The sequence below is a fragment of the Macaca nemestrina genome, chromosome 15 (genome assembly GCF_043159975.1).
Source record: "Macaca nemestrina isolate mMacNem1 chromosome 15, mMacNem.hap1, whole genome shotgun sequence".
Classification (NCBI taxonomy): domain Eukaryota; kingdom Metazoa; phylum Chordata; class Mammalia; order Primates; family Cercopithecidae; genus Macaca; species Macaca nemestrina.
In genome coordinates, this window is record NC_092139.1 from 51,725,444 (window position 1) to 51,749,630 (window position 24,187).

At 49.2% G+C, this 24,187-nt stretch overlaps 1 protein-coding gene across 2 annotated transcripts in view; it reads right to left on the reverse strand.

Moving 5' to 3' along the window:
• Positions 1-22,145, reverse strand: part of LOC105486845 (ovo like zinc finger 2) — a 43,403-nt gene extending 21,258 nt beyond the window's left edge. The window contains exons 1-4 of one of the 2 annotated variants that reach the window (XM_011749917.2): positions 21,348-21,665; positions 20,188-20,997; positions 19,310-19,530; positions 3,560-3,749 (exon numbers count right to left, since the gene is read on the reverse strand). In XM_011749917.2, the coding sequence (XP_011748219.2) occupies positions 3,560-3,749; positions 19,310-19,530; positions 20,188-20,287 (511 nt within the window). In that variant the 5' untranslated portion in view covers positions 20,288-20,997; positions 21,348-21,665. Of the gene's footprint in view, positions 1-3,559; positions 3,750-19,309; positions 19,531-20,187; positions 20,998-21,347; positions 21,666-21,724 lie in introns of those variants that run through there. The other variant, XM_011749921.3, reaches the window with a different exon arrangement.
• Between the last annotated feature and the right edge of the window lie 2,042 nt (positions 22,146-24,187).

A 24,187-nucleotide genomic window follows, 5' to 3' on the forward strand; every position in this document is an offset into this window, starting at 1 on the left:
TCAGCCACGCCCTTCCTCCTTCCGTCCTGCTGTAGAAAGCTTGCTCATCCTTCAAGGCCCAGCTGAAAGACCACCTTTTCTAAGAAGCCTCCCTGACATGCAGTTAGAAACACGGCACCTCCCAGGACTTCCCTTTGGCATGAGCCACTTTTTCTTCTGTCTGGCATATCTGCTGTTTCCCTTGTCTCACAGTCAGATGTCTGAGTTATTCCTCCCTGTGTTGGCTGAGAGCTCCATGAGCACGAGGTGAATCCTAGGGCCTGTTACACATCAGGTCCTCAGGAAGCCTCTGCCAACTGTTGCAATTTTACTACTAGCAATAGCCAATGTTTACTAAGCACTTACAATGTAAGAAGCACGTTTATGTAATTCTGGCCCTAAAACCTCACAACCACCACTTTAAGTGGCAAGTATTAAAATTATCACACCCATTCTAGAGATGGAAAAACTAAGGTGAAAGATGAATAATTTAGACCAAGTCTCACAGTCAGTTAACTCAGATCAGGAGTTCTTAACTACTATGTGATCGCCTCAACTTGTAAACTCTTCTCTGAGAAGCTGCCAGTCCCTAATATTTCCCTTAGTCTCCAGCAATGGAGGATTAACTCAATCACAGGGGAGGCAACGCCATCAGCTCAGTGTTTATTCCAGTTGATGGTACCAACAGCCAGCCATGCTCCCTGGGCCCCTTGCACTGTGTCCTAGAAGCCAGGGTTGGGGGATTGACCACAGAGTCCACCCAGGCAGGGAATGCCCTAAGGACATCCTCAGAGATGATGTCCTTGAGACACCCTCAAGGAGGGGCTGAGACACCCTCCAGGGCCGCCAATGGCCAGCGACTTCAGGAGTGGCCCCGATTTCCTGCCTCTGGGTCAGGAGGAAAGCCCAGCTTTGCTTCTGCTGGATGGGTCCCTTGACAGCCTCAAGACCTTCCCCTAGGCCTCTTATAAGACCCCCCACTGCCCTATGGATCCTCCACCACTCCCTAAGCATTCTCCTCACCCCCACCCGATGGCCAGCTTAGCCTCACAGAGGTCACACTTTTACTGATTCACTGGTGCTAGGAAAAGAAGCCATATAACCAGACCCAAAGAGCACACTGTGGGATTCCATTTACATCAAGCTCAAAAACAGGCAACAGTAACTTAAGCTGTTAGAATTTGCAACAGTGGTTTTCCTTGGAGAGAAAGAGGTGGACTGGGAGGGGTAGTGACTTCTAGTGGCTGGAAATATTCTGTTTCTTGGTCTGACTGCTAGTTGCACGAGTGTGTTCACTTTGTAAAACTTCCTAAATTCACTGAGGTCGACACTTAGGATCTGTGCACTTTTCTGGAGGTATATTAAACTGAAATGAAAAGTTCTCTTTAGAAAAAGTTTTTGGCTGGGTGTGGTGGCTCATGCCTCTAATTCCAGCATTTTGGGAGGCCAAGGCAGGTGGATTGCTTGAGCCCAGGAGTTTGAGACCAGCCTGGGCAACATGACGAAATCTCATCTCTACAAAAAGTACAAAATTAAAAAAAAAATTAGCTGGGAGTGGTGGCACACACCTATAGTCCCAGCTACTAGGGGGGCTGAGGTGGGAGGATCAGTTGATCCCAGGAGTTGGTGGCTGCACTCCAGCCTGGGTGAGAGAGAAAGATGTTGTCTCAAAAAAAAAAAAAAAAAAAAAAAGAAAGGAAAAGAAAAGAAAAAGTTTTAAAAAAGGAAAACAGAAAAGAAATATGTTAGGATTCCAGCCACTCTCTAAGGTGGCAGAAACTCTTTCCAGACCAGGGAGGCAGCTCACGACCAATCCTCTAAGAGCAATCACGCATGATATGAACTAGAAAATAGGATGCGGAGGCCTAAGAAGGAACCTGTATGAGGGCTGAGTAGCTGGGAGCCCCATCTGGAAGGAGGAAAGTGTCTTCCCATCCCTACCAAAATACCAAGGACTGAAATAGTAAACCCTTTTTTTTTTTTTTCCTTGAAACCAGGTCTTGCTCTCTTGTCCAGGCTGGAGTGCAGTGGCACAATTATAGCTCACTGCAGCCTCAAACTCCTACGTTCAAGCGATCCTCCAGCCTCAGTCTTCCAAGTAGCTAGGACTATAGGCATGCACCACCATGTTTGGCTAATTTTAAAATTTTCTTGGGCAGACAGAGTCTTTCGATGTTGCCCAGGCTGGTCTCCAACTCCTGGCCTCAAGCAATCCTCCCACCTTGGCCTCCCTAAGTGCAAGGATTATGAGAATGAGCCACTGCACCCAGCCTGCAGGTAGCAAATTCTATAAGTCTGTTGGGAGGGTGGGTGGTAGCCTGGATAGGGTTGAATGGGTTAAGATGGGATGGGATAGGATGAGCTGAAATGGATTGGAGTGAGATGGGCTGGTCTGAGGTGGGCTGTGATAGGACGAGATGGGATAGGACGCGATGGGCTAGGATGGGCTGAGATAGGATGGGGATTTGAAGATAGGACCCACATTGTAAAGGCCTTTACACGAAGCCCAGCAAGATGAGAGATGAGGAGTCTGGATTTCGTTCTGTTCAGAGTTGGAGATTTCTTGGGGAAGTCGAGTCCTTAGAATTCTCCTGGAGGGATCACTCTGGCAGAGGTGTGGACAATGGAGCTCAGGTGGGAAAGCATGGAGGCCAGGTGTTTCTAAGATAGAAGCAGTGAGGCCGAGACCAGAGGCCAAGGGCACCCCCAGCACTCTGTGAAGAACTGGAACTGGGGAGAACCTGGATTCCCACTTCCTAAGTCAGGAAACTGAGGCAGGTCCAAGGACAGGAAGGCGATTGCCTGCCAGGCTCCAGCAGAAGGCTCGGCGCTCCTAAAGGCAATGAGCTCCTTTTTGTCTCCCAGGAGGAACACGATGCTATCCAGAGACAGGCTTATGTCCCAAGAGAGAAGCATAAAATACTCATTGTGGGGCCACAAGACCCACATTCCAGCAGCCAGGACCAAAGGGCTGAGCTATGGCAGGCCCCGTGTGTGCCATGCATCATGATTCTCAGAATACTTCCAGCCAGGGATCCGTTTTGAGCCTCACTAGAACTCACATCAGTATCTCCATTTTGCAGCGGTGAAAGGCAGGCTACCACAGGTGGCTCACCTGGCCCAAGGTGACACAGTTGGCAGGTGGCAGAGTCAGGAGGTGAACCCAGAAGGATTGGCCCTAATGCCCCCATCATCTTGTGATCTTTCTTTTTTTTTTTCTTTTTTTGAGACAGAGTCTTGCAACGTCACCCAGGCTGGAGTGCAGTGGCATGATCTTGGCTCACTGCAACCTCCGCCTCCCAGGTTCAAGCAATTCTCCTGCCTCAGCCTCCCAAGCAGCTGGGATTACAGGTGCCCACCACCACGCCCAGCTAATTTTTTTTGGATTTTTAGTAGAGACAGGGTTTCACTATGTTGGTCAGGCTGGTCTCGAACTCCTAACCTCGTGATCCCCATCTTGTGATCTTTCGAGAAACACAACATTGTTCCATGGTCTCGACCTGCTTCTTTGGTGGGGAAGAAACAGGAGCTCTTGGCCAGAATAACAAAACAGAGAAGAAAGCCCGTGCTCCCCACTCACCTGTGTGGGTGCGGACGTGCCTCTTCAGGTCGAAGGTGTCATTGAAGCCTTTGCCGCAGAAGGTGCACAGGTGTCTTTTCACCTGATTGTGGCACTTGAGGTGACGGTTCAGCATGCGCTGCAGACGGAAGCCCTTGCCACACAGGTCGCAGCTGTGAACCACCGAGTCGCTGCACGTGCCTGTGGTGAACTGGGGGCAGAGAGAGGCTGTGAGGGTCCCCGAGCAAGCAGGCACATCCAGTAGGTTCACTCCAGAGACCCACCTCCTGTGTCTTGAGCCTTGCCCCGTCTGCAGCTTCTGCCCCTAAAATTTTCAAGCAGGTTTTTGCTTTGGGAAAGGTGAAATAACAACTGGCGGTTCCTCCCACTTTTTTTCTCTTTTTTTTTTTGAGATGGAGTCTCACTTCGTTGCCCAGGCTGGAGTACAGTGGCTCGATCTCAGCTCACTGTAACATCTACCTCTCGGATTCAAGCAATTCTCTTGCCTCAACTCTCCAAGTAGTTGGGACTACAGGGGCACATACCACCATGCCTGGCTAATTTTTGTATTTTTAGTAGAGACGGGGTTTCACCATGTTGGCCAGGCTGGTCTCAAACTCCTGACCTCAGGTGATCCATCTGCCTCAGCATCCCGAAGTGCTGGGATTACAGGCATGAGTCACAGTGCCCCGGCCAGTTCCTCCCACTTTTAATTCTCCCCTTCTTCCTTAGAACAAACCTCTGACTTCTAGCTGGGCATACTGTCTTACAGCATCCTATAGGCATATGATGGGGTATGGATGTTAGGCCCCTCCAAATGTCGTGTTGAAATGTGATCCCCAGTGTTGGAAGTGGGGCCTGGTGGGCGGTTACAGGGGCAGATCCCTTATGAATGACCTGGTGCCGCCCCGGTAGTAAAGAGTGAGCTCTTATTCTCATCAGTTCATGGGAGAGCTGGCTGTTTAAAAAAGCCTGGCGGCCAGGCGTGGTGTCTCCTGCCTGTAATCCCAGCACTTTGGGAGGCTGATGTGGGTAGATCACCTGAGGTTGGGAATTTGAGATCAGCCTGACCAACATGGAGAAACCCCGTCCCTACTAAAAATACAAAATTAGCCGGGCGTGGTGGCGCATGCCTGTAATTCCAGCTACTCGGGAAGCTGAGGCAGGAGAATCACTTGAACCTAGGAGGCAGAGGTTGCAGTGAGCCAAGATTGCGCCATTGCACTCCAGTCTGGGCAGCAAGAGCGAAACTCCATCTCAAAAAAAAGAAAAGAGCCTGGCACTTCCTCCCCTCTCTCTTGCTTCCTCCACCATGTGACACACCTATTCCCCTTCTGCCTTCTATGAGTGGAAGCTTCCTGAGGGCCTCACCAGAAGAAGACACCAGCACTATGCTTCTTGTACAGCCTGCAGAACCATGAGCCATAAACCTCTTCTCTATAAATTAGCCAGTCCCAGGTATTCTTTATGGCAACGCAAAATGGACTAAGACAGCATGGCCATGGACTACCTGGCCAATGAAATAGAAATCTCCTTGAAGGGGAACAAATGGTGCCCTCTTCCTCCTTCGCTCCTTCCTGCTGACTACAGCGCCAATAGCCACCTTGGCCCATGAGGTGGAAGTGCGTGCTGAGGATGGAGGAGAAGAAAGGAGTCTGGGTCCTGACGACGTCATGGAGCCTGGTATGTTATATTACAGACAGTACCCAAAGAGAGCCACACTCAATTCTGTCCTCCTTGTGCCTGCATCCTGCTCCATTTACCAAGAGATGGAGACTGTTTTCCCTCTCCTTGAATCTGGGTAGGGCTTATGACCAGTTGGATCAATAGAATGCAATGAAGATGTGTCCGTTCCAGGTTTTAAGAGACCCTGCAGCTTCCACTTCTTCCCTCTTGTAAGCCAGCTGCCACATAAGAAGTCTGAGGCTACCATGCTGTGAGGACGCCCATGCTAGCCATGTGGACAGCCAAAGGCCACATGGGGGAGCACGGAGCAGCCAGATATGAATAAAGCCTCACTGGACTCTCCAGCCCAACTCAGGGCTGCCACCAGCTGAATGAGTGGCCTCCGCTAATGCTACTCAGAGTAGAACTGCCTAGCAGAGCCATGCCTATAGCTTTTGTCTTGACCCACAAAATCATAAACGCATAAAATTATCAGTTTGTAAAGTGACTTGGTCAGGACTCCACAACTTTGTTACACAAAGCAAACACAGCCAGACCTGGGTCTGGGCTCCCTGCTGAGTGCTTTCCACCACCTTTGCTACTGCTGAGGAAGAACATAGAATCTACATCTGTGTGATAAAAATGATGTGTTCAATTTTAGTATCTGATTTGGTAACTTTTGAACATGTGACGTGAATGTTACCAAATCAGACCCTTTAGAAGATGGATCCCATTGCTCTGCCAAAATTCATCACTAGCAAGAAGACTGGTTCTTTCCTGGCTCCATGCTCTCCCAGCTTCAAATACTCTCCTCTTTCATCCACCCTGGGTATTGCCCTCCCAAGACTCAAGGGAGCTCAGTTGCTCCCTTGCCAACGCAGCCTTCTCCAAATACTGCAGCCCATGACTAAACTGCTCACTGTCCCACGTAAACCAGTGCCTCTCAGACTCCAGCATACCTATGCCTCCCCTGGGGTCTTGTTAAAATGCAAGTTCTGATTCAGGAGGTCTGGTAGGGTCTGATGTGCTGCATTTCTAACCAGAGCCCAGGAGATGCCACTGCAGCTGGCGCACATGCCACACTAGCCCTGAGAAGTCATGCTATATTCCATCTCATTCCCAAGATTCACTATGCACACAGTTCATCTGGTTTTCTCAACTCAACACCTTGAGGATGGTCGGCAAGCATTCAGTCCCATTCCTGCCTCCCTACCCCCTGCTCCAAGCCTAGTCTAGGGCCAGTGCACAATCAGTATGTGCTGACCGGCAGCTGGGAGCAGGTGGCAGGATGCAGAGTCTCAAGGGAGGCACAAGACCCCAGAACAGGGTATTCCAGTCAGCCTTTTCCACCAGTTCATTTTCCTTTGCTTGGAGCTTAATTTGCCCCAGCTAACACTGAGAAGTCCCTGATCCGTGACAAGCCCTGTGCTTACAGCTGGAGGCAATACAGTTAGAGATGGTTTAATCCCCAGTCCCTAGGAAGCTGCCGAGTCTAGTGCGGGTGCAGGCAAGTCAACAGCCATTGACATCTGAGAGGCCCAGGGGTCCAAGGGGGCACCTACTCTGGACCTGCAGCACCAGGGAAGATGTTTCCAGAGGAAGTGAGCTCCTTAGCCAGGCAAACATGAGGAGGAAAAGGGGCGCACAGCAAAGAACATTCCAGAAGAGGATGGTGGGAAAGAGGGAACTGTGTGTGGTTCAGCATGGCTAGCCTGAGCCTGGGAGAGCAGTTAATGAAGAAAGCAGTGGTAGCTGAGAAGAGCAAGATCCCCTTAGGAGTCCACCTTGAGGGCCCTACTGGAGCTGGAATGTAGTCAAAGGGCAAGAGGGAGCCATTGGAAGACAAAGGGGACCATCACAGCGGCTGAGTTCAATGACCCAGTTGAGTCCTGGATCCTCATCAACTGCCTCACTCCCCAGAACTGCAGCTGCCCACCTCTGCCCAAGGCTTTCCTATCACCCAGGCAGATCACGTTCTCCTCCTTGTCCGACAGACCTCATCCTGCTCACAGCCACCCTTGGAGGGATTTGAAAAGACTAAATATGCTCCACTAAGTACTTTGAACTTCTAAAGACCAAGTGCGCACAAGGACATGTGAGTGGTAGTGAGGGGCTAATGAAATAGAACAAAAACAATTACCCTGGTAATTCCAATTAAAATTAGTAAAAACCTGCAACTGTCTTTTGAAAGTCTTGTAGAATGTCCCTAAGGACTCACCAACCACAATTCAAACATGAACTCTTGTTTAATCTTTTTGATAAATTTCTATTTTTAAAATGCTCTGAATGCCATACAGATGTCTTCTATTGCAGTCTAGAGTGAAAATCTCAAATCACAGGCATTATTTTGTTTGAAAAGAATAAGATCTTAAAGGGCACAGGATAGGGAGATCAGTGACAGTTTAAGGGAGTAGGGGGCCAGTAGATCATCTGACCAAGACATAGAAAGCACTTTATTTAGTTTTGTTTGTTTTTAACCTTTTTTAGAGATGAAATCTCACTATGTTTCCCAGGCTGGTCTTCAACTCCTATCCTCAAGGGATCCTCCTGCCTCAGCCTTCCAAAGTGCTGGGATTACAGGCATGAGCCACCGTGACTCTCCAGGAAGCTTTATAAAACAGGGGAGAAAATGGGAATGGAGAGAAGGGGTTGGAGACTCAGGGCACACCTAATTCTCAAGGGGACCTTTCCTCTGGTTTTCTTGGAGCAAAAATGAAAATTCTCCACATACCCCTCAGCAAAGGCAATTTTTTCATTTCTCCCCATTTCACAGCATGGAAAACTGAATCACCAAGAAGTGGCTCATGTAGGGAATTCACCCTGTGGCACACCCTCCAATCCATTAAGTGCTGCTTACCACCCTTATGACCAATCCAGACATCAGATATTAACAAATTACACTCAAAAGTCTTCAGGAGCCTTGTTGAAAAAGATGTAATGTTACTTAATGGCAAAAAATCATGGCTGACAAAGCCAGCTTCTGCCAGACTATTTCACTTCTCAGAAAGGAAGGGATCTTTGTAAATTCCTAAACATGAAATTTATCCCCAAAAGTATATTAAATGTGGCTTGTGCCTTGAAATTTGGTTTGTAATAGCAAAGGACTGGAAACCAAATATATGTCTATCAACAGGAACTTGTTAAAAAATGATGGCAGAGGGCCGGGCACAGTGGCTCAAGCTTGTAATCCCAGCACTTTGGGAGGCTGAGGCAGGTGGATCACCTGAGGTCAGAAGTTTGAGACCAGCCTGGCCAACATGGAGAAATCCCATCTCTACTAAAAGTACAAAATTAGCCAGGCACAGTAGTGCATGCCTGTAATCCCAGCTATTCAGGAGTCTGAGGCAGGAGAATCGCTTGAACTTGGGAGGCAGAGGTTGCAGTGAGCCGAGATTGTGCCATTGCACTCCAGCCTGGGCAATAAGAGCAAAACTCCACCTCAAAAGAAAAAAAAAGGCCGGGCGCGGTGGCTCAAGCCTGTAATCCCAGCACTTTGGGAGGCCGAGTCGGGCAGATCACGAGGTCAGGAGATCGAGAACATCCTGGCTAACACGGTGAAACCCCGTCTCTATTAAGAAATACAAAAAACTAGCCGGGCGAGGTGGCGGGCGCCTGTAGTCCCAGCTACTCGGGAGGCTGAGGCAGGAGAATGGCGTAAACCCGGGAGGCGGAGCTTGCAGTGAGCTGAGATCCGGCCACTGCACTCCAGCCTGGGCGACAGAGCGAGACTCCGTCTCAAAAAAAAAAAAAAAAAAAAAAAATGATGGCAGAACCTTACAATTAATGCACTGGACAAAGGTAAGAGGCTAGAAGCAGTTCAAGTGTCACCTGCCAGCCATGTGAGTGAGCCCCTGTGGATGTCCATCCCAGTCAAACCCTCAGAAGACTCCAGTTTCAGCCGCCATCTGACTGCAGCCACAAGGCAAGGACCGCCCTGCTGAGCCCAGTTATCCCACAGAGATGGATAATACAATATTACATTATTTCAGCTATTAAATTTGGAGTCACTTGTGGAGCAGAAATAGGTTAACTGGAACAGTAATAAACGTATCATTCTCTCCAGATGCCAGACCTGCCACATTTCTAAGTGTCTCTCCCAGGACTGCATGGTACAGAAGACATATCTGACTCCTGGACTGATGTCTCATGGGCCAGAGGACCAGTTGACCCTGCCTGGATCAGGATCACGGCTCTGCTCACTGGAGCACCTTTATTATGTTTACATAGGTTTACACCTAACACTACCTCCTAAAAGTTAAAAAAGAGTTAATCAGTCTTACTTTGTTCCTCTACAAGTAGTAAACTAAACTTAATTACATCTTAGTCATGTTAGTTACAAAACAATAGTGGAACAGAGAGACAATAAATCTGAAGGATTGAAAAAAACCCTAGATCTGGCTAGGGGTGTGATATGGAATGTCATTTAACATTACTATGTCACAATTTCCCCACATGTAAAACAATAAAATTATATTAGATGATCTCTTCAGCAGTATAAGAAGATAAGAGCAGGGTCTGTTTTCCAGTTTCCTAAATTCCTTCAATTCCTGCCCCACCACTTAGTTTGTGGCAAGTTACCTAACTTAGTTGTAGGCAAGTTACCTAACTTCTCTAAGCCTTAATTTCATCACCTGTAAAATGTGAATAATAATATTTCTGTGGCTGGGTGAGGTGGTTTATGCCTGTAACCCCAGCACTTTGGGAGGCCGAGGTGGGTGGATCACCTGAGGTCAGGAGTTCAAGACCAGTCTGACCAATATGATGAAACCCCGTCTCTACCAAAAATACAAAAATTAGCCGGGCGTGGTGGCATGCGCCTGTAATCCCAGCTACTCGGGAGGCTGAGACAAGAGAATCATTTGAACCCGGGAGGTGGAGGTTGCAGTGAGCTGAGACCATGTCGTTGCACTCCAGCCTGGGCAACAAGACCAAAACTCTGTCTCAAAATAAATAAATATAACAATAATAATAATAATAATTACCTCGTAGAAATAAATGAAGAAATTGGCAGAGCACAGTGGCTCATGCCTATAATCCCAGTACTTTGGGAGGCCAAGTCGGGTGGATCATCTGAGGTCAGGAGTTCAAGACCAGCCTGACCAACATGGCAAAACCCATCTCTACTAAAAATACAAAAATTAGCCAGGCATGGTGGTAGGCACCTGTAATCCCAACTACTCGGGAGGCTGAGACAGGAGAATCGCTTGAACCCGGGAGGTGCAGGTTGCAGTGAGCAGAGGCTGTGCCATTTTACTCCAGCCCCGGTGACAGAGTGAGACTCCATCTCAAAAAAAAAAAAAAAAAAAAGAAAAAGAAATGAAGAAATTAAATTTTAAAAGCTACTTAAAAAGGACCTGGTACGTTGTAAGTCCCATTATAGTTAGACCAACTCCAAAATCCTGTGGTCCTAAACAAAAGGTAATTGGTCAAAATTTCTTGTTTCTCGGCCAGGCATGGTGGCTCATGCCTGTAATCCCAGCACTTTGGGAGGCTGAGGCAGGTGGATCACTTAAGTTCAGGAGTTCGAGACCAGCCTGGCCAACATGGTGAAACTCTGTCTCTATTAAAAATACAAAAATTAGCTGGGTGTGGTGGTGCATGCCTATAGTCCCAACTACTCAGGAGGTTGAGGCATGAGAATCACTTGAACCCAGGAGGCAGAGGTTGCAGTGAGCCGAGATCATGCCACTGCATTCCAGCCTCAGCCATAGAGCAAGACTCTGTCTCAAAAAAACAAAACAAAAAAATATGTTTCTCAATTTGCTTTTGAATTTTTCTCTCTTTGATGGAAGAAAAGGGGAACTAAAAAAAAAAAAAAAACCTAAACTAAAAAGGGAGCCACTAGCCCCCAGTCCTTCATCTGCAACTCTGTAATTCAAAAAGCTCTGAAAAACAGCTGGGTGTAGTGGCTCATGCCTGTAAACCCAGCACTTTGAGAAAAGCTCTGAAAAACAGCTGGGTATAGTGGCTCATGCCTGTAAACCCAGCACTTTGAGAGGTGGAGGCAGGAGGATCACTTGAGGTCAGGAGTTCAAGATCAGCCTGGCCAACATGGTGAAACCCGGACTCTACCAAAATACGAAAATTAGCTGGGCGTGGTGGCGCACACCTGTAATCCCAGCTACTCAGGAGGCTGAGGTGGGAAGGTTGCTTGAGCCGAGAGAGCACCACTGCACTCCAGCCCGAGTGACAGAGAGAGACCCTGTCTCAAAAAATAAAATAAAATAAAATAAAATAAATAAAATAAAATGTATGACAAAAAGCTCTGACAACCAACATTCTCTCCTATCTCCAGTGACAGTGAAATCTGACCTGAGCTGATGTAAAAATATTTGCAGACTTTATCCCATTTAATGTCAATATTCATATGTTTTAATACAGAAATTATTAATATATTTAATTATAGGGTACTGCTCCCGGCCTGCCAGGGGTGGTTTTTACACCATGCTACCTTCTGGCAAAGCTTAATTGTCTCACCCTTAATCCAAAATTAACACTTTGTAAAAGGCTTATTAATGAGGTAGGGAAACTACCATAGAGGGAGGAAAATGACATAGGTCTTGAAATTAATTCAGGTCACGAAGATGAAGAGAGAATGAACAGCTCTCCAACCCCATGGCCTGGCGCTTTTCTGAGCACTGTCCTGTTTTCTGCAGGATCTCAGCTTTCATTTCAAAAAAATGTGTAAAATTCTCCTCAAGTTCTTCTAGAAAACAGGACTCGGCGGCAAAACAAACCAATCATTGTCTCTGCACTGCTGAAAACTGCAGGAGCATCCAGGGAGTCAGGGCCTTCAGCTGGCCCTCTGACCAACTTCAAAGCTGGCTCAGATCATTCACCTGTCAAACTTCGAAAGGTGAAAACAACGACAAAAAAAAGAACAACCTTCATTTTCTGTTGATGTTTCTAGCAGACAAGTTCATTTAGTTAATGGTCCTGTTTCCTGTAGGAGGACATTCTGAGTCCAAGGCTACCTTCTGGTGGCCATTTGGACAAGATTTCCACCGACACGTGGCGATGCTTGAATGCTAAAAGCGTGCTAAGCATATTTCCCCAATTCGTTTGGCATTCAGATTCCCCTCCTGGTCCTATGTACCGTTTCCTTAGACTTCACAACTCCCCTACATGGTAGAATGGAGAGCCTTCTCAAATGCAGAGAAGATGAAGGGAATATATATCTTTATAAACCCAAAGAAGAAACTGAGGCCCAAAGAGAAATGACTTGTCCACGGCCACATGACTTGTAGTGGCCCACCCTGAGAATTTTGAATGTGGTTGTCATCTGCAAAACTTGTGCCTACAGTTCCCTCAGGACAGGCCCACAGGTCTGTGGGGCAGGAGGAGGGGGCATGAACCCCATTGTTTGTCTCATGTCATCATGAGTCCTTAATGTCAGACTATCAACACTAAGGGCTAAAGCATCAAAGCCACATGTTGACTACGGCTGACATACTGGACAGTGCGGTTGTCCCATAATGCAATGGAACAATGCTGAAAAGTTAAAGATCCTTGGGTTGAGTTTTGCCACTAACAACTTTGAGGAACTCAACAAAAACTTGCTGGACTTAATTTTTCTCACCCTGAAAGTAAGGAGATTTGGGGCCATACATGCTTTAAAGGTTCCTGTAGTCGATCCTGTGGAAGGACTCAGTATCTATCCCAACTCCTTTTGGTGGGCCTTCCTGTACTGCAGAAGCTAGAGAAGTGAAAACGACACTTCCCTGACTCCTTTGCCATGAGGATTTGGGAAGTAACTTGGGTTCTACCAATTACATGCACTACCAGGAGATCTGAATTCAGCCCCGAGTTAACTGGGCAGAGACAGGCAAGAGGCAAGTGTTTTACACTCTGCAATGGCAGCCGTCGAGGTGGCAGCTTCCTGATTGGGCAGCAGCCGCAGCTCCTAGGTGGCCCCAGTTCTGCTCTGTGGCTCTGAGTCATTCGTAAGAGCTCAGCTTGCTCTTTCTTTAGTCCATTTAATACCTTTCTCTGCTTAAACTAGCTATAGTGGATTCTGATGTTCATAACTAAGCCTATGTAGTCCTTTCCAACAATAAAAACCTACTTCATCTATATTCAAGTTTAAAACCAGGTAATTAATACACATTGCTCTCATATTCCTCCTTTTCCCCCTTTTAATTAATTTAACCTTCATCAAAAATCCATTCCAAGCATTTTTCCAGTATCCCTTTTCTTCCTGCTTTCTATGTTTTCCTTCAAATGCTATCACTCATGTCTAGGGACTGTTGACTTCTTCCCCCGCCTATATTCTTGTTCTATGTTGACTTATGTCCTTCTGTGACCCAGGCACTACTGCACTGGTTGCTGGGGAGTGCGAGCCCAGTAGGAAGTGTTCCCTGGCTCCAATGGGTCTGGAGTGGAAAAGAGAAGTCCGTTGGCCAAATGTGCAGCCAAGAAAATGGGCAGCAGGTTACAATGGGGACAGCAGGAGGAGTATTCAAGGCTGTCTTGGGAGACAAAAAATAGGAGGAAAGGAGTCAGAGATGGCGCTTATATTCCCTTCCAAATATCAAATGAATTGGTTTTTAAAAATGGCTTAAATCCATAATTCACAACAAAATGAATGAAATAACAGATTGAGAGCCAGGCTCAGTGGCGTGTGCCTACAGTCCTAGCACTTTGGGAGGCTGAGACAGGAGGATCGCTTCTGCCCAGGAGTTTGAGACCAGCCTAGACAACATAGTAAGGCCCTGTCTCAGAAGGAAAAATAAAGAAAGAGAAAGAAAAGAAAGAACTAATTAGCCATCAATGGAGAATTCTGGTTAACGACTGATTATCTTCATTTATAAAGGTAAATAAAGTGAATCCAGCATTATTCTGCCTTTCATAAATGAACTGTGCCACTGGGAAACCAAGCAGTAGATGAGGCAAAGTGTGTCTCTATAGAAATACATCAGTTAATAAACAGAGGACAGAATTAGATTACTGCTGTTTTAGAACACCTAATAAGCCAAAATATTTAGGTCCTGAGCATCAACTGCTAACATCAGAAAAAGAGAGATAACCAAATATTCAGCGCCTCTGATGAAGACAGATGCCTCCCACTGTGACATATTCTAGCTGAAATAGAATAGAGCTGACCAAGTGGGGAGAGTTGCATTGTCCAATAGAACTTTCTGTGGTGACAGAAAAATTATATTCTCTACTGTCCAGTACATTGGCCACTAGTCACACGTGGCTACTGAGCACTTAAAATGTCACTCGTGGAAATGAGGAACTTAATTGTTATTTTGAGATGGGGTCTGGCTCTGTTGTCCAGGCTGGAGTGCAGTGGTGCAATCTTGGCTCACTGCAACCTCTGCCTTCCGGGTTCAAGCAATTCTCCTGCCTCAGCATCCCGAGTAGCTGGAATTACAGGGACAAGCCCCATTAATTTTTTTTTGTATTTATTTAATAGAGTCAGGGTTTCACCATGTTGGCCAGGCTGGTCTCGAACTCCTGACCTCAGGTGATCCACCTGCCTCGGCCTCCCAAAGTGCTGGGATTACAGGCATGAACCACGGCACCTGGTCTAATTGTTCATTCTTAATTGACTACGGCTGTGATAGTCACATGTGATACTGGATGCTGCAGCTGCAGATCCAACTACTCGTTTAGAGAAAACCTAGGGGACTGAGGAATGTTAGGCACATGGTGATGTGCTCAGCAAAATCCAGACTGTTGGGAACTCTACAAAACAAATCACCCATTTCTTCAACAATTAACTTGATGGAGGGAAAATGTATGAAATTAAAAGAGGCTCAAAAGACATGCCAATCAATTACAACGTGTAGACATTATGTGGACCTGATTAAGCAAACTAGAGGGGAAAAGTAAGAATTTATGAGACAATTAGTAACGTGAACACAATTGGTAATGTGGGTGTGATCATGAATTTTGGTTTTTATCCACTAAACGCACATTCTGAATGATTTGCAGTTGAAATGGTATGATGTCCTAGATTTGCTTCAAAATCATGTGTGGGGCAAGGGATGGGGGTGTGCCTGGGCAGGAATGGCCATGGGGCTGTTGGGGCTGGGTGGCAGATACGCACCGCTGCGCCTTTGAGATTCTAAATAATACAAAGTGATGGGGGTATGGGGACTACTCCATAAACACATCTGCACCACTACAAGACTCGTTAGAGAGCTGAGTAAAAGGCCAAGAATACTTTTGAAAGAATCTAAACTTACTTTATTTTGAAGAACCCATGGAAGAAGGCAAAAAGAAAGAACAGAATAGGACAGGGTGAGAGGACAAATTCCCTTGGTACTCCATACTGGGACCTGGGTCCTACCAGCCAGAGAATCACGAATGAATACTATCAGTCAACTGGGTTAACTTCAGAGTTACTTCGTTTCTAATAAGCCTCCACAAGACAACGGTGATTAGTATTTCCTGGGTTTCTCCACCCTGCAGCTGGAGACCGGCAGATGGATCCAGCACAAAAGGGACCTGCCGTGCACACTCTGTGGAATGTAAGTCATCTTCTCACCCCTATTTGTTTGGCAAATTACAGAATTCTCAGTAGTAAAGAGACAATTTCACAATCTGCCCTGAGGCACACCGTCAAAAGGCAGATGGGCTGGGAAAGGCCAGCCACATTTCTTAACCTGCGCCTCGGACTCCTTTTCCAGATCCACCCATCAACACGATCCGTGTCCTTACTGCAGCCAACAAAATGTTGGGCATTAAAACTTGCTGTATGTCACTGTCAGCTAACTTCCTCTTGGGCAGTTTACACATACGCAGAAAGCTAAACACTTTACACTCACTATCTCATTAATCTATGCAACTCTTGTAGGAGGCTGATTGTTTGAGTCCTCCACTTTACAGATCAAGGAACTCAGGCCCAGAGGAGATAATGTATCCATGACCACAGCCTTTAAGAGGGGCCCGACTGGCCGGCCGGGTGTGATGGTTCACACCTGTAATTCCAGCACTTTGGGAGGCCGAGGTGGGCGGATCACCTGAGGTCAGGAGTTCAAGACCAGCCCGGAAAACATGGCAAAACTCCGTCTCTATTAAAAATACAAAAATTAGCCAGGCTTTGGGGTAGGTGCCTGTAATCCCAGCTAATCGGGAGGCTGAGGCAGGAGAATTGCTTGAACCCAGGAGGCGGAGTTTGCAGTGAGCTGAGATTGTGCCACTGTGCTCCAGCTCTGGGCGACAGAGCGAGACTCTCTCTCAAAAAAAAAAAAAAAGAGGAACACGATTGGGATTTTCCTTCTGACATCATCCAGAGCTTCTCCTCTGCCCAGCAGGAGCACCCACACTTCTTGGCTTGGCCCCTTCACCATCTCACCCTGTCCTGGTTACATTTCTAGCTCTTTACCGCCAACTCTCTCCCGGACCCCAGCAAGCCCTGTTTCCTATCTTCAGCCACCACAGCTTCATCCTTTCTATGCTCCAGCTGCGGGACTCAGCCCACACTGCCCTCAGGCCCACCCCCTCCCTTCTCCCCGGCTTTCAAATCCACATCAGGACACCTTCCCCACTCAAACTGGTCACATCTTTGCTTGGAATTCTGGTTTCACGTTCACGGTCCTGCAGCAGAGTTAATAATGTTTGTGTCTCCCTATTAACCCAAATACTATCTATGGTTATTGGACACAAACCATGTTCTACCCTCCACTCATTTATCCTCACAATGCTATCAAGTAGGTATCATTATTATCATCTTACAGATAAGGAAACTGAGGCCCAGAGGGTGAGCCACTTGCTCAAGGTCACACAGCTAAGAAGTGACAAAGCCAGCGCTTACATGCTTAATAACAGCTACTACCAGATGATTCTGGAAGGAACACCAGGTTGGGAGCATTTTTACCTCCCGCTGCCTTGCACACCCCAGGTGTTAGATGGGCAGAGTGTTGCCTCTCTGTGCCAGGCAATGGCTCAAACCTGCCTTTCTTGTGGTCCCGGGAGCCCACTGCCTAAGAAACAAATTCTTGGCTGGACACGGTAGCTCACGCCTGTAATCCCAGCACTTTGGGAGGCCGAGGTGGGTGGATCACATGAGGTCGGGAGTTCAAGACCAGCCTGACCAACACGGAGAAACCCCATCTCTACTAAAATTACAAAATTAGCAGGCGGTGGTGGCACATGCCTGTAATCCCAGCTACTTGGAAGGCTAAGGCAGGAGAATCACTCGAACCCAGGAGGCAGAGGTTGCAGTGTGCTGAGATCGAGCCATTGCATTCCAGCCTGGACAACAAGAGCGAAACTCTGTCTCAAAAAAAAAAGAAAAAGAAAAGAAAAGAAAGAAAAGAAACTAATTCTTATAGAAACTCTGTGAGTTCAGCATGCCTTGGAAAGAACTTTATAATTATACAGGCAATTCGTTCAGTCATTTGAAAACTGCCAATGCCACGGCTGATGATAATTCTGGAGGCTTGGCGCATATTAACACCAAAATGTCTCCTTTTTGAGGGTAGAGGCAGAAAGAAGGAAGCTAAACATCCCCAGTAAATAAAAACTCCCCTGGAAACTATGGAAAGAAGACTTTTAACGGTTCAGGAGTGAATTGTGCCTCTCTGCCCCACTTCCCCCAGAGAACAGGCAACTAATCTAGGAAATCAGATTGGTTTACGTCTTCCTTTAATCCAGGATTCCAACGGCCCTGTGTGCCTGAGGCAGAAAAGATTGCCTAAAATGTTGGTTAAGAGACTGGATGAGAATCTGTCACTTTCTCTCCAGGGGAATTTGGGCAATTGGGGGACAGAGGGGCAAACTAGCTGCAGAGGCTCCCAAAACAACGTTGCAATTGTCCTTTCAGCCTGGTGATAAATATGCAAGTGGGACACTTTGTAGAATTTCCCGAAGGGCAGAGCTACCAGCCTCAGGCAAATTGTTCCCTCCCATTTAACCCCACCTGGCCCAGAAGAGCCTCAGGCCAGTTGACTTTGAACGTCACCCTCACACTTACCGCTAGGCTACCGGACCGCACAGTATCGGCACTTCTTTTTTAAAGAGGTCTTTCCTTTGGATCCCAGCTGAAGCCTCAAACCTCAATTCATAACCAAATGCGCTTCAGCCCACCCCGGAGTCAAACCCTGGGAATATGCAATGTGCATAGGGGAGGGGTGGCCTCTCCCAGGAAAAAGAGGATTGCTTTCTCAATCCACAGCAAAGCCCAGGCTCTCCCTCCCCACCCTCTACTCCCGGTCTGGGTGGCAGGAGGGCACCGGAGAACCCTGGAATTACCACCTATACCGGGGATCTGGGGGTGCACAGCGTCGCACTGCGGCTCACCAGGCTAGAAAGTGGGGTCAAGTGATCATAAACCGCCACCCACTAGCTCCAGCTGGCTGAGTCAGTGGAATGGGATTCCTAAATCTTGGTGGGTAGCTGATACCTTTGAGCAGACCATCATGGAAGTTCTGCCCGAAAGCGCAGGTGGGCGTCCACAATGTTCGAGGGGGCCCTGAAAAGCGACCATAGATGGGAGCAAACACTCCAATCCACTGGGGTAAGGGGGCTCGAGAAATCGGTAGTTGAACCCTTTTACCCATCAACTTAATTCAAGATTGGAAAGATGACAGATCTAAAGTGCCGTACACAAGTCTCCTGTCTAACAGACACTGGGAACCGCTCGTGTTGGGAGAGGCCCACTATATGTCAAGCTGCCGCCCATATCCAGGACATAAGCATGGGGGGTGAACTCTCAGAACCGCGGCGCCAGGAACTGCGTTTCAGAGGGTGAAATTTCTGAGAGCGCGGGGGCTTCCTTTCCGACCTCGGGAACTCCGACGGCCTTCGTTATTCTACAGGCCTGGCGCACAGAATGGGCTGCTGGCGGAAGGCAGCGATGCCAGTGCCTTTTCCGCAGTTCCAGAGGCAGCACTCGGCATCAGGCGGGGCCACCGGGTGGACAGAGCCCACTCTGGGAACCCGCCGCCCCTGCGCAGCAGCTACCCTGCAGGCAGGAGTACGCGCTGAGGCGCCCTGGCCGCCGCCCAGGGGCAGGTGCAGGAGCTGCGCGGCGGGCGCGCTCGGGGCGCGGGTGCCTGGTTGCGCGGGCGGGCGCGGCAGGGAGGGGCGCCGGCCCCGGGAGCCCGACGCCAGGGCGTGGTGCAGGTGGCGGCGGGGGCAGAGTCGACACAGTACCTTGATTTTCGATCTGGCGACCGGGCGCGGCTTGGCCTCCAGGTGTCCATCGGGGCCCTCGGCATCGCCGGGCTCGGGGGTTTCGCGCTCGGGGGCGTGCGGGGACGAGCTGCTCTCGGCTCCTGCAGGCTCCCCCGCGCTGCTGCTGCCGCTGCCGCTGCTGCTGCCGCCGTCGCTGCGGCAGTCCTCGGGAGGGTCGTGGAGCAGGCGGCCCAGGCCCACTGCGGAGGGAGGGGCCGCGCCCCGACATACACACTCGGCGTCAGCCCGTCCGCCCGCGGCAGTTTGACCTGCGGGCGGTGCTGCCGCCGCCCCGCCCCGGACCTGGGCACCTCGCCAAGTGGGCAACGTCGCGGGGGTGGGCGAGTAAGCCCCGGATCGACCCCTACGGCTAGCTTGGAGTGCTGGGGGCCTCTTCCCGGTCCCAGCCCTGGCGCCCACGAGGAACCAGGTGGCCACGCGCGGCGGAGGACCCTGCGCGCCAAGTTTCCTCTCTGGGCGGGGGAGGCGGGTCTGACCTCTCCCCAGCTAGCCCCAGAAGGGTTGGCGGGCCTTTGTGCACCCCCATGAGGACGTGAGATTGGGGGTAGCCCCTGCTGGCTTTCAATCCCTTTCCTGGGCCACCTCGGCCCGCGCTGCAGCCAACGGTCCTGCCGCCGGGCAATTAGAGGCTCCCACTAGGGGGAAGGGGGCGCCCAGAGTCCCGGGCATCCCAGTCCCTCATTGCCCGCCCTCCCTCGCCTAGAAGACCCCCGCGTGCCCCCCGGAAGAGGGGATGAAGTGGGGAGCCCGCCCCTGCCGATGAGCGGGGAAGACCCGCCACCCCTTCCCCCACCCCGGGAGCCCAGCGCCCAGGCCCGGCCCCCCCGCGCGCTCACCTGGGATGTAGGTGTCTGCCCTTTTCTCATCCGGGAGTTCATCCCAGCTGCGTACCGAGACCCCCAGGCTCCTCCTCTTCACCAGGAAGACTTTGGGCATGGTGGGGTCCCCTCTCCCGACCGCGGCCCCCTCCTCCCGGCTGCTCCCCGCTAGGGGCGACGGCGGCGGCTCCGTCCCCGGCTCCCGGCGGCCAGAGCCCACCTTCCCGCCTCGCCTGCCCTCTTCCTCCACCCCCCGCCGCGGCGCGGCCCAGGCCTCTCCCCCGCACGCCTGGCGACTCCCAGCCTCCCGGCTGGGCGACACCTATGCCTTAAATCGCGAGTGAGACCACGCCGGGGAAAAAGTTTCATAAGGTGGAATAGAAAAGGCACCAGGAAACTTGGGAGTGAGCATGCGCCCTGCAACATAACGGTGTCAACAAGCTCGCTACCTGTCCGACCGGTTCCGGCGGCCGGGGCTGCCTGTTCCAGCCCTTCCTTAGGCATGAATGTTTGCAAAAGAATTTAAAGTCTGCTCTTCCCCCTCCTCTTTTTAAGAAAGGAAGAACATTTTTTAATCAACCCCCGCCCCATTCTCCCATCACCTGCACCTCGAGGCGAGCTCTTCGAAGTAAACCCCAGGTTCGCCTCCCAGGGCACCCTTCCGGTGAGTTGGGGCCTCCCGCGAGTTGCCCCCCTCCCCCGCCGGGTGGATTTGTCTTCGACGAGCCAGAAAATGGCTCAGTTCCTCTGGACCTTGTGGAGCCTTCCCGGAGCTTGATGAAATCTGGGCGGTCAGAAGGGCGAGGCGGCGGGAGACTTCCAAGGATTCTGATTATTAATAATGGGGGGTGGGGGCTTAGGAGCTTAAGCTATCCATCAACTACAACTCCCCCCCCAAAAGCAGTAAAAATAAATTTAAAAATTCGGCATCTTTAGAACACGTTAATTTTCTGACTAGTATACAATTTAAGAAAAACAGGGCTTGCCCCGCCAAAGCAGCTTCTCCCCACAAGATGTTGCACCCCGAGGCCCCCTCACCCCAAGTAAACACACAATAGAAACAAAAGCCAGGAGCATATTAAGCAAATGCAGCCTCAAAACAAGCCCCCAATCTTCGTCCACTCCCACCATTGCCTCCCCTAACCACCCGATCCCCAAATTCTGAGACTGGGAAATACCTTTCCAGGAAGCCAGCATAGTGAACATTGGCTACATCTTCTCGCCGCCCCTACCGGGGAGGTAGGAAAGCTTTGCATTTATTATTATATCTGTTTGTTCCTATCAACCTTTATGCCTGGAGGAGAGAGGGAGAGAAGGAGGGGGAGTTGGTAAAATATGCCAAGTTTCTAAAGCAGTTGTGCTCACGTTGGGGGGCGCGCTGCCCTTCCCAAGGCCTTGTTCGGGTGCGCCCAGGACAACGGGCACAGCCTCGTGTATCGCTGCGGTCGCCCTCCTCCAGGAGGTCGTCAGACGTGTGCCAGCTGCCGAGTGCTGCGGGGGCGCGTCTGACCCGGGATGCCCTGGAGCCCACGGCTCACCCAACAGCCAGCCTCACCTGCCTGTAACCTGACCCTCTGCGCTCGCAGCCTACAGCGCCCGGGAATCAACACAGCGGTTTTCCCTGCTCCCTTCCGCCCTGAATGGCCCTTGGGGACACAGCCGCCTGGTAACGGATTTCTCGGCGCTATTGGCGGACTCGCGCGGCGCAGGCAGCCGGGGCGCAGCTCTGCCGGGGCTGCAGGCGGAACCGGTGCGCGGCGCCTCTAGGTCTGCCCTCAAGGAGTCACCCTCTCTGAACTGAACCCTGAACTCCAGCTTTTCTCTAAGGAAAACCAGCTAAGAACGAAAAAGACTTTGATCCCAGTGAGCCGGAGAAGGAGGAGGAGGAAGACATTTCTGTGGCGGTGCAGGAAAACAAGGCTTCTTGTCTACGAGGCTGATGGGGCAGCTTCCGGGAGACTCTGCAGATGTATTTTTATCCGCCAACAAACGGGATTTGCTAGAAAGAAGGAGCTTGGGTGAATGGAAGAGTAAAAATAAAGTACAACTATGAAGCTACAGAATTATTCCCAGTCTTTAAAAACCTTCAAAACTTCACTTGGTTCAGAAGTCCCAATTATACGGAAGAGGCTGTCAACTCCATTTATAAAGCTTTTTTTTCTTTCACAGGTTTTCAAACCAGTGAGTGCCTTGACTACTTTACCTACTTGTATTATTTAAAAAGATTATAGGACGATGAGGTATAAGGCTAGAAACCTCCAAGGGAATGCAGCCTTTAGAGGTTTGGGGATGAAGACTTAACAGGATAACAACACTTTTATTCTATGATCACTGGATGCACACCTACTATATTTGCTGGGTGCTTCTTGAGGAGAAAGGAATTTTAATGTGTTTTATTTCTCTTTTTTTTTTCTTGATCAGACGTGATGGGGTCTATCAAAATTATTAACATATACAAAGAACCAGCTTTCATCTTGGTTGACTTGCCTCCATTGTAAGGTCGGTTTTCTAAGTATTATGAGAGGCGTTGATGAAGTATCCCAGGAAGTAGGATAAGAAATGAACCCAATTCTTATTTTCTTGCACTGCTATTATATGCTTATACACTATTGGTGAGAATGCAAATTAATTCAGTCCCTGTGGAAAGCAGTTTGGAGATTTCTTAAAGAACTAAGAATAGAATTACCATTGGACCCACCAATCCAATTACTGGGTATACAACCAAAGGAAAATAAATCGCTTTACCAATAAACACTCGTGTGTTTATTGCAGCACTATTCACAATAGGACAGACATAGTATCAACCCAGTTGCCCATCAGTGGTGGACTGAATAAAGGAAATATGGTATATATACACCCTGGAATACTATGCTGCCACAAAAAAAGAATGAAATCACATCTTTGCAGAAACATGGATGCAGCTGGAGGCCATTATCCAGTGCAAATTAACTCAGAAACAGAAAATCTAATACTGCAGGTTCTCAATTAGAAGTGGGAGCTAAGGCCGGGCGCGGTGGCTCACGCCTGTAATCCCAGCACTTTGGGAGGCCGAGGCGGGCGGATCACAAGGTCAGGAGATCGAGACCACGGTGAAACCCCGTCTCTACTAAAAATACAAAAAATTAGCCGGGCGCGGTGGCAGGCGCCTGTAGTCCCAGCTACTCAGGAGGCTGAGGCAGGAGAATGGCGTAAACCCAGGAGGCGGAGCTTGCAGTGAGCCGAGATCGCGCCACTGCACTCCAGCCTGGGCGACAGAGCGAGACTCCGTCTCAAAAAAACAAAAAACAAAAACAAAAAAAAAAAAGAAGTGGGAGCTGAACATTGGGTACACACAGATACAAAGATGGGAACAATTAACAAGGGGGATTCCAAAAGTGGGGAGGGAGAGAGGGGGGAAAGTTTGAGAAACTACCTATCAGGTACTATGTTCACTATTTGTTGTTATTTTCATTTTATTTTTGAGACGTAGTTTCCCTCTGTTCCCAGGCTGGAGTGCAATGGTGAGAGCTCAGTTCGTTGCAACCTCCACCTCCTGAGCTCAAGCAATTCTCGTGCCTTAGCCTCCCAAGTAGCCAGGACTACGGGTATGCGCCACCACACTAGGCTACTTTTTGTATTTTTAGTAGAGACGAGGTTTTGCCACGTTGGCCAGGCTGGCCTCGAGCTCCTGAGCTCAAGTGATCTGCCTGCCTCGCCCTCCCAAAGTGCTGGGATTATAGACATGAGCCACCACGACCGGCCTGTGTTCACAATTTGGGAGATAGGATCATTAGAAGCCCACATTTTAGCATCATGCAATTTAGCCACGTAACAAACCTGCACATGTACCCCCAAATCTAAAATTAAAAAAGAAAAGAAAAAGTAAATAACACTTTAAAACTTTTTCACATTATTTCCTAAATGCCTTTATTTACATTCATTTGGTAATATTATTTGTCCCATTTTTTAAGAAGGAGGGAAAATGGGCTATGAGAAACCAAGTAGCATTCAAGTTCCACCGGGCGCTGTGGCTCACATC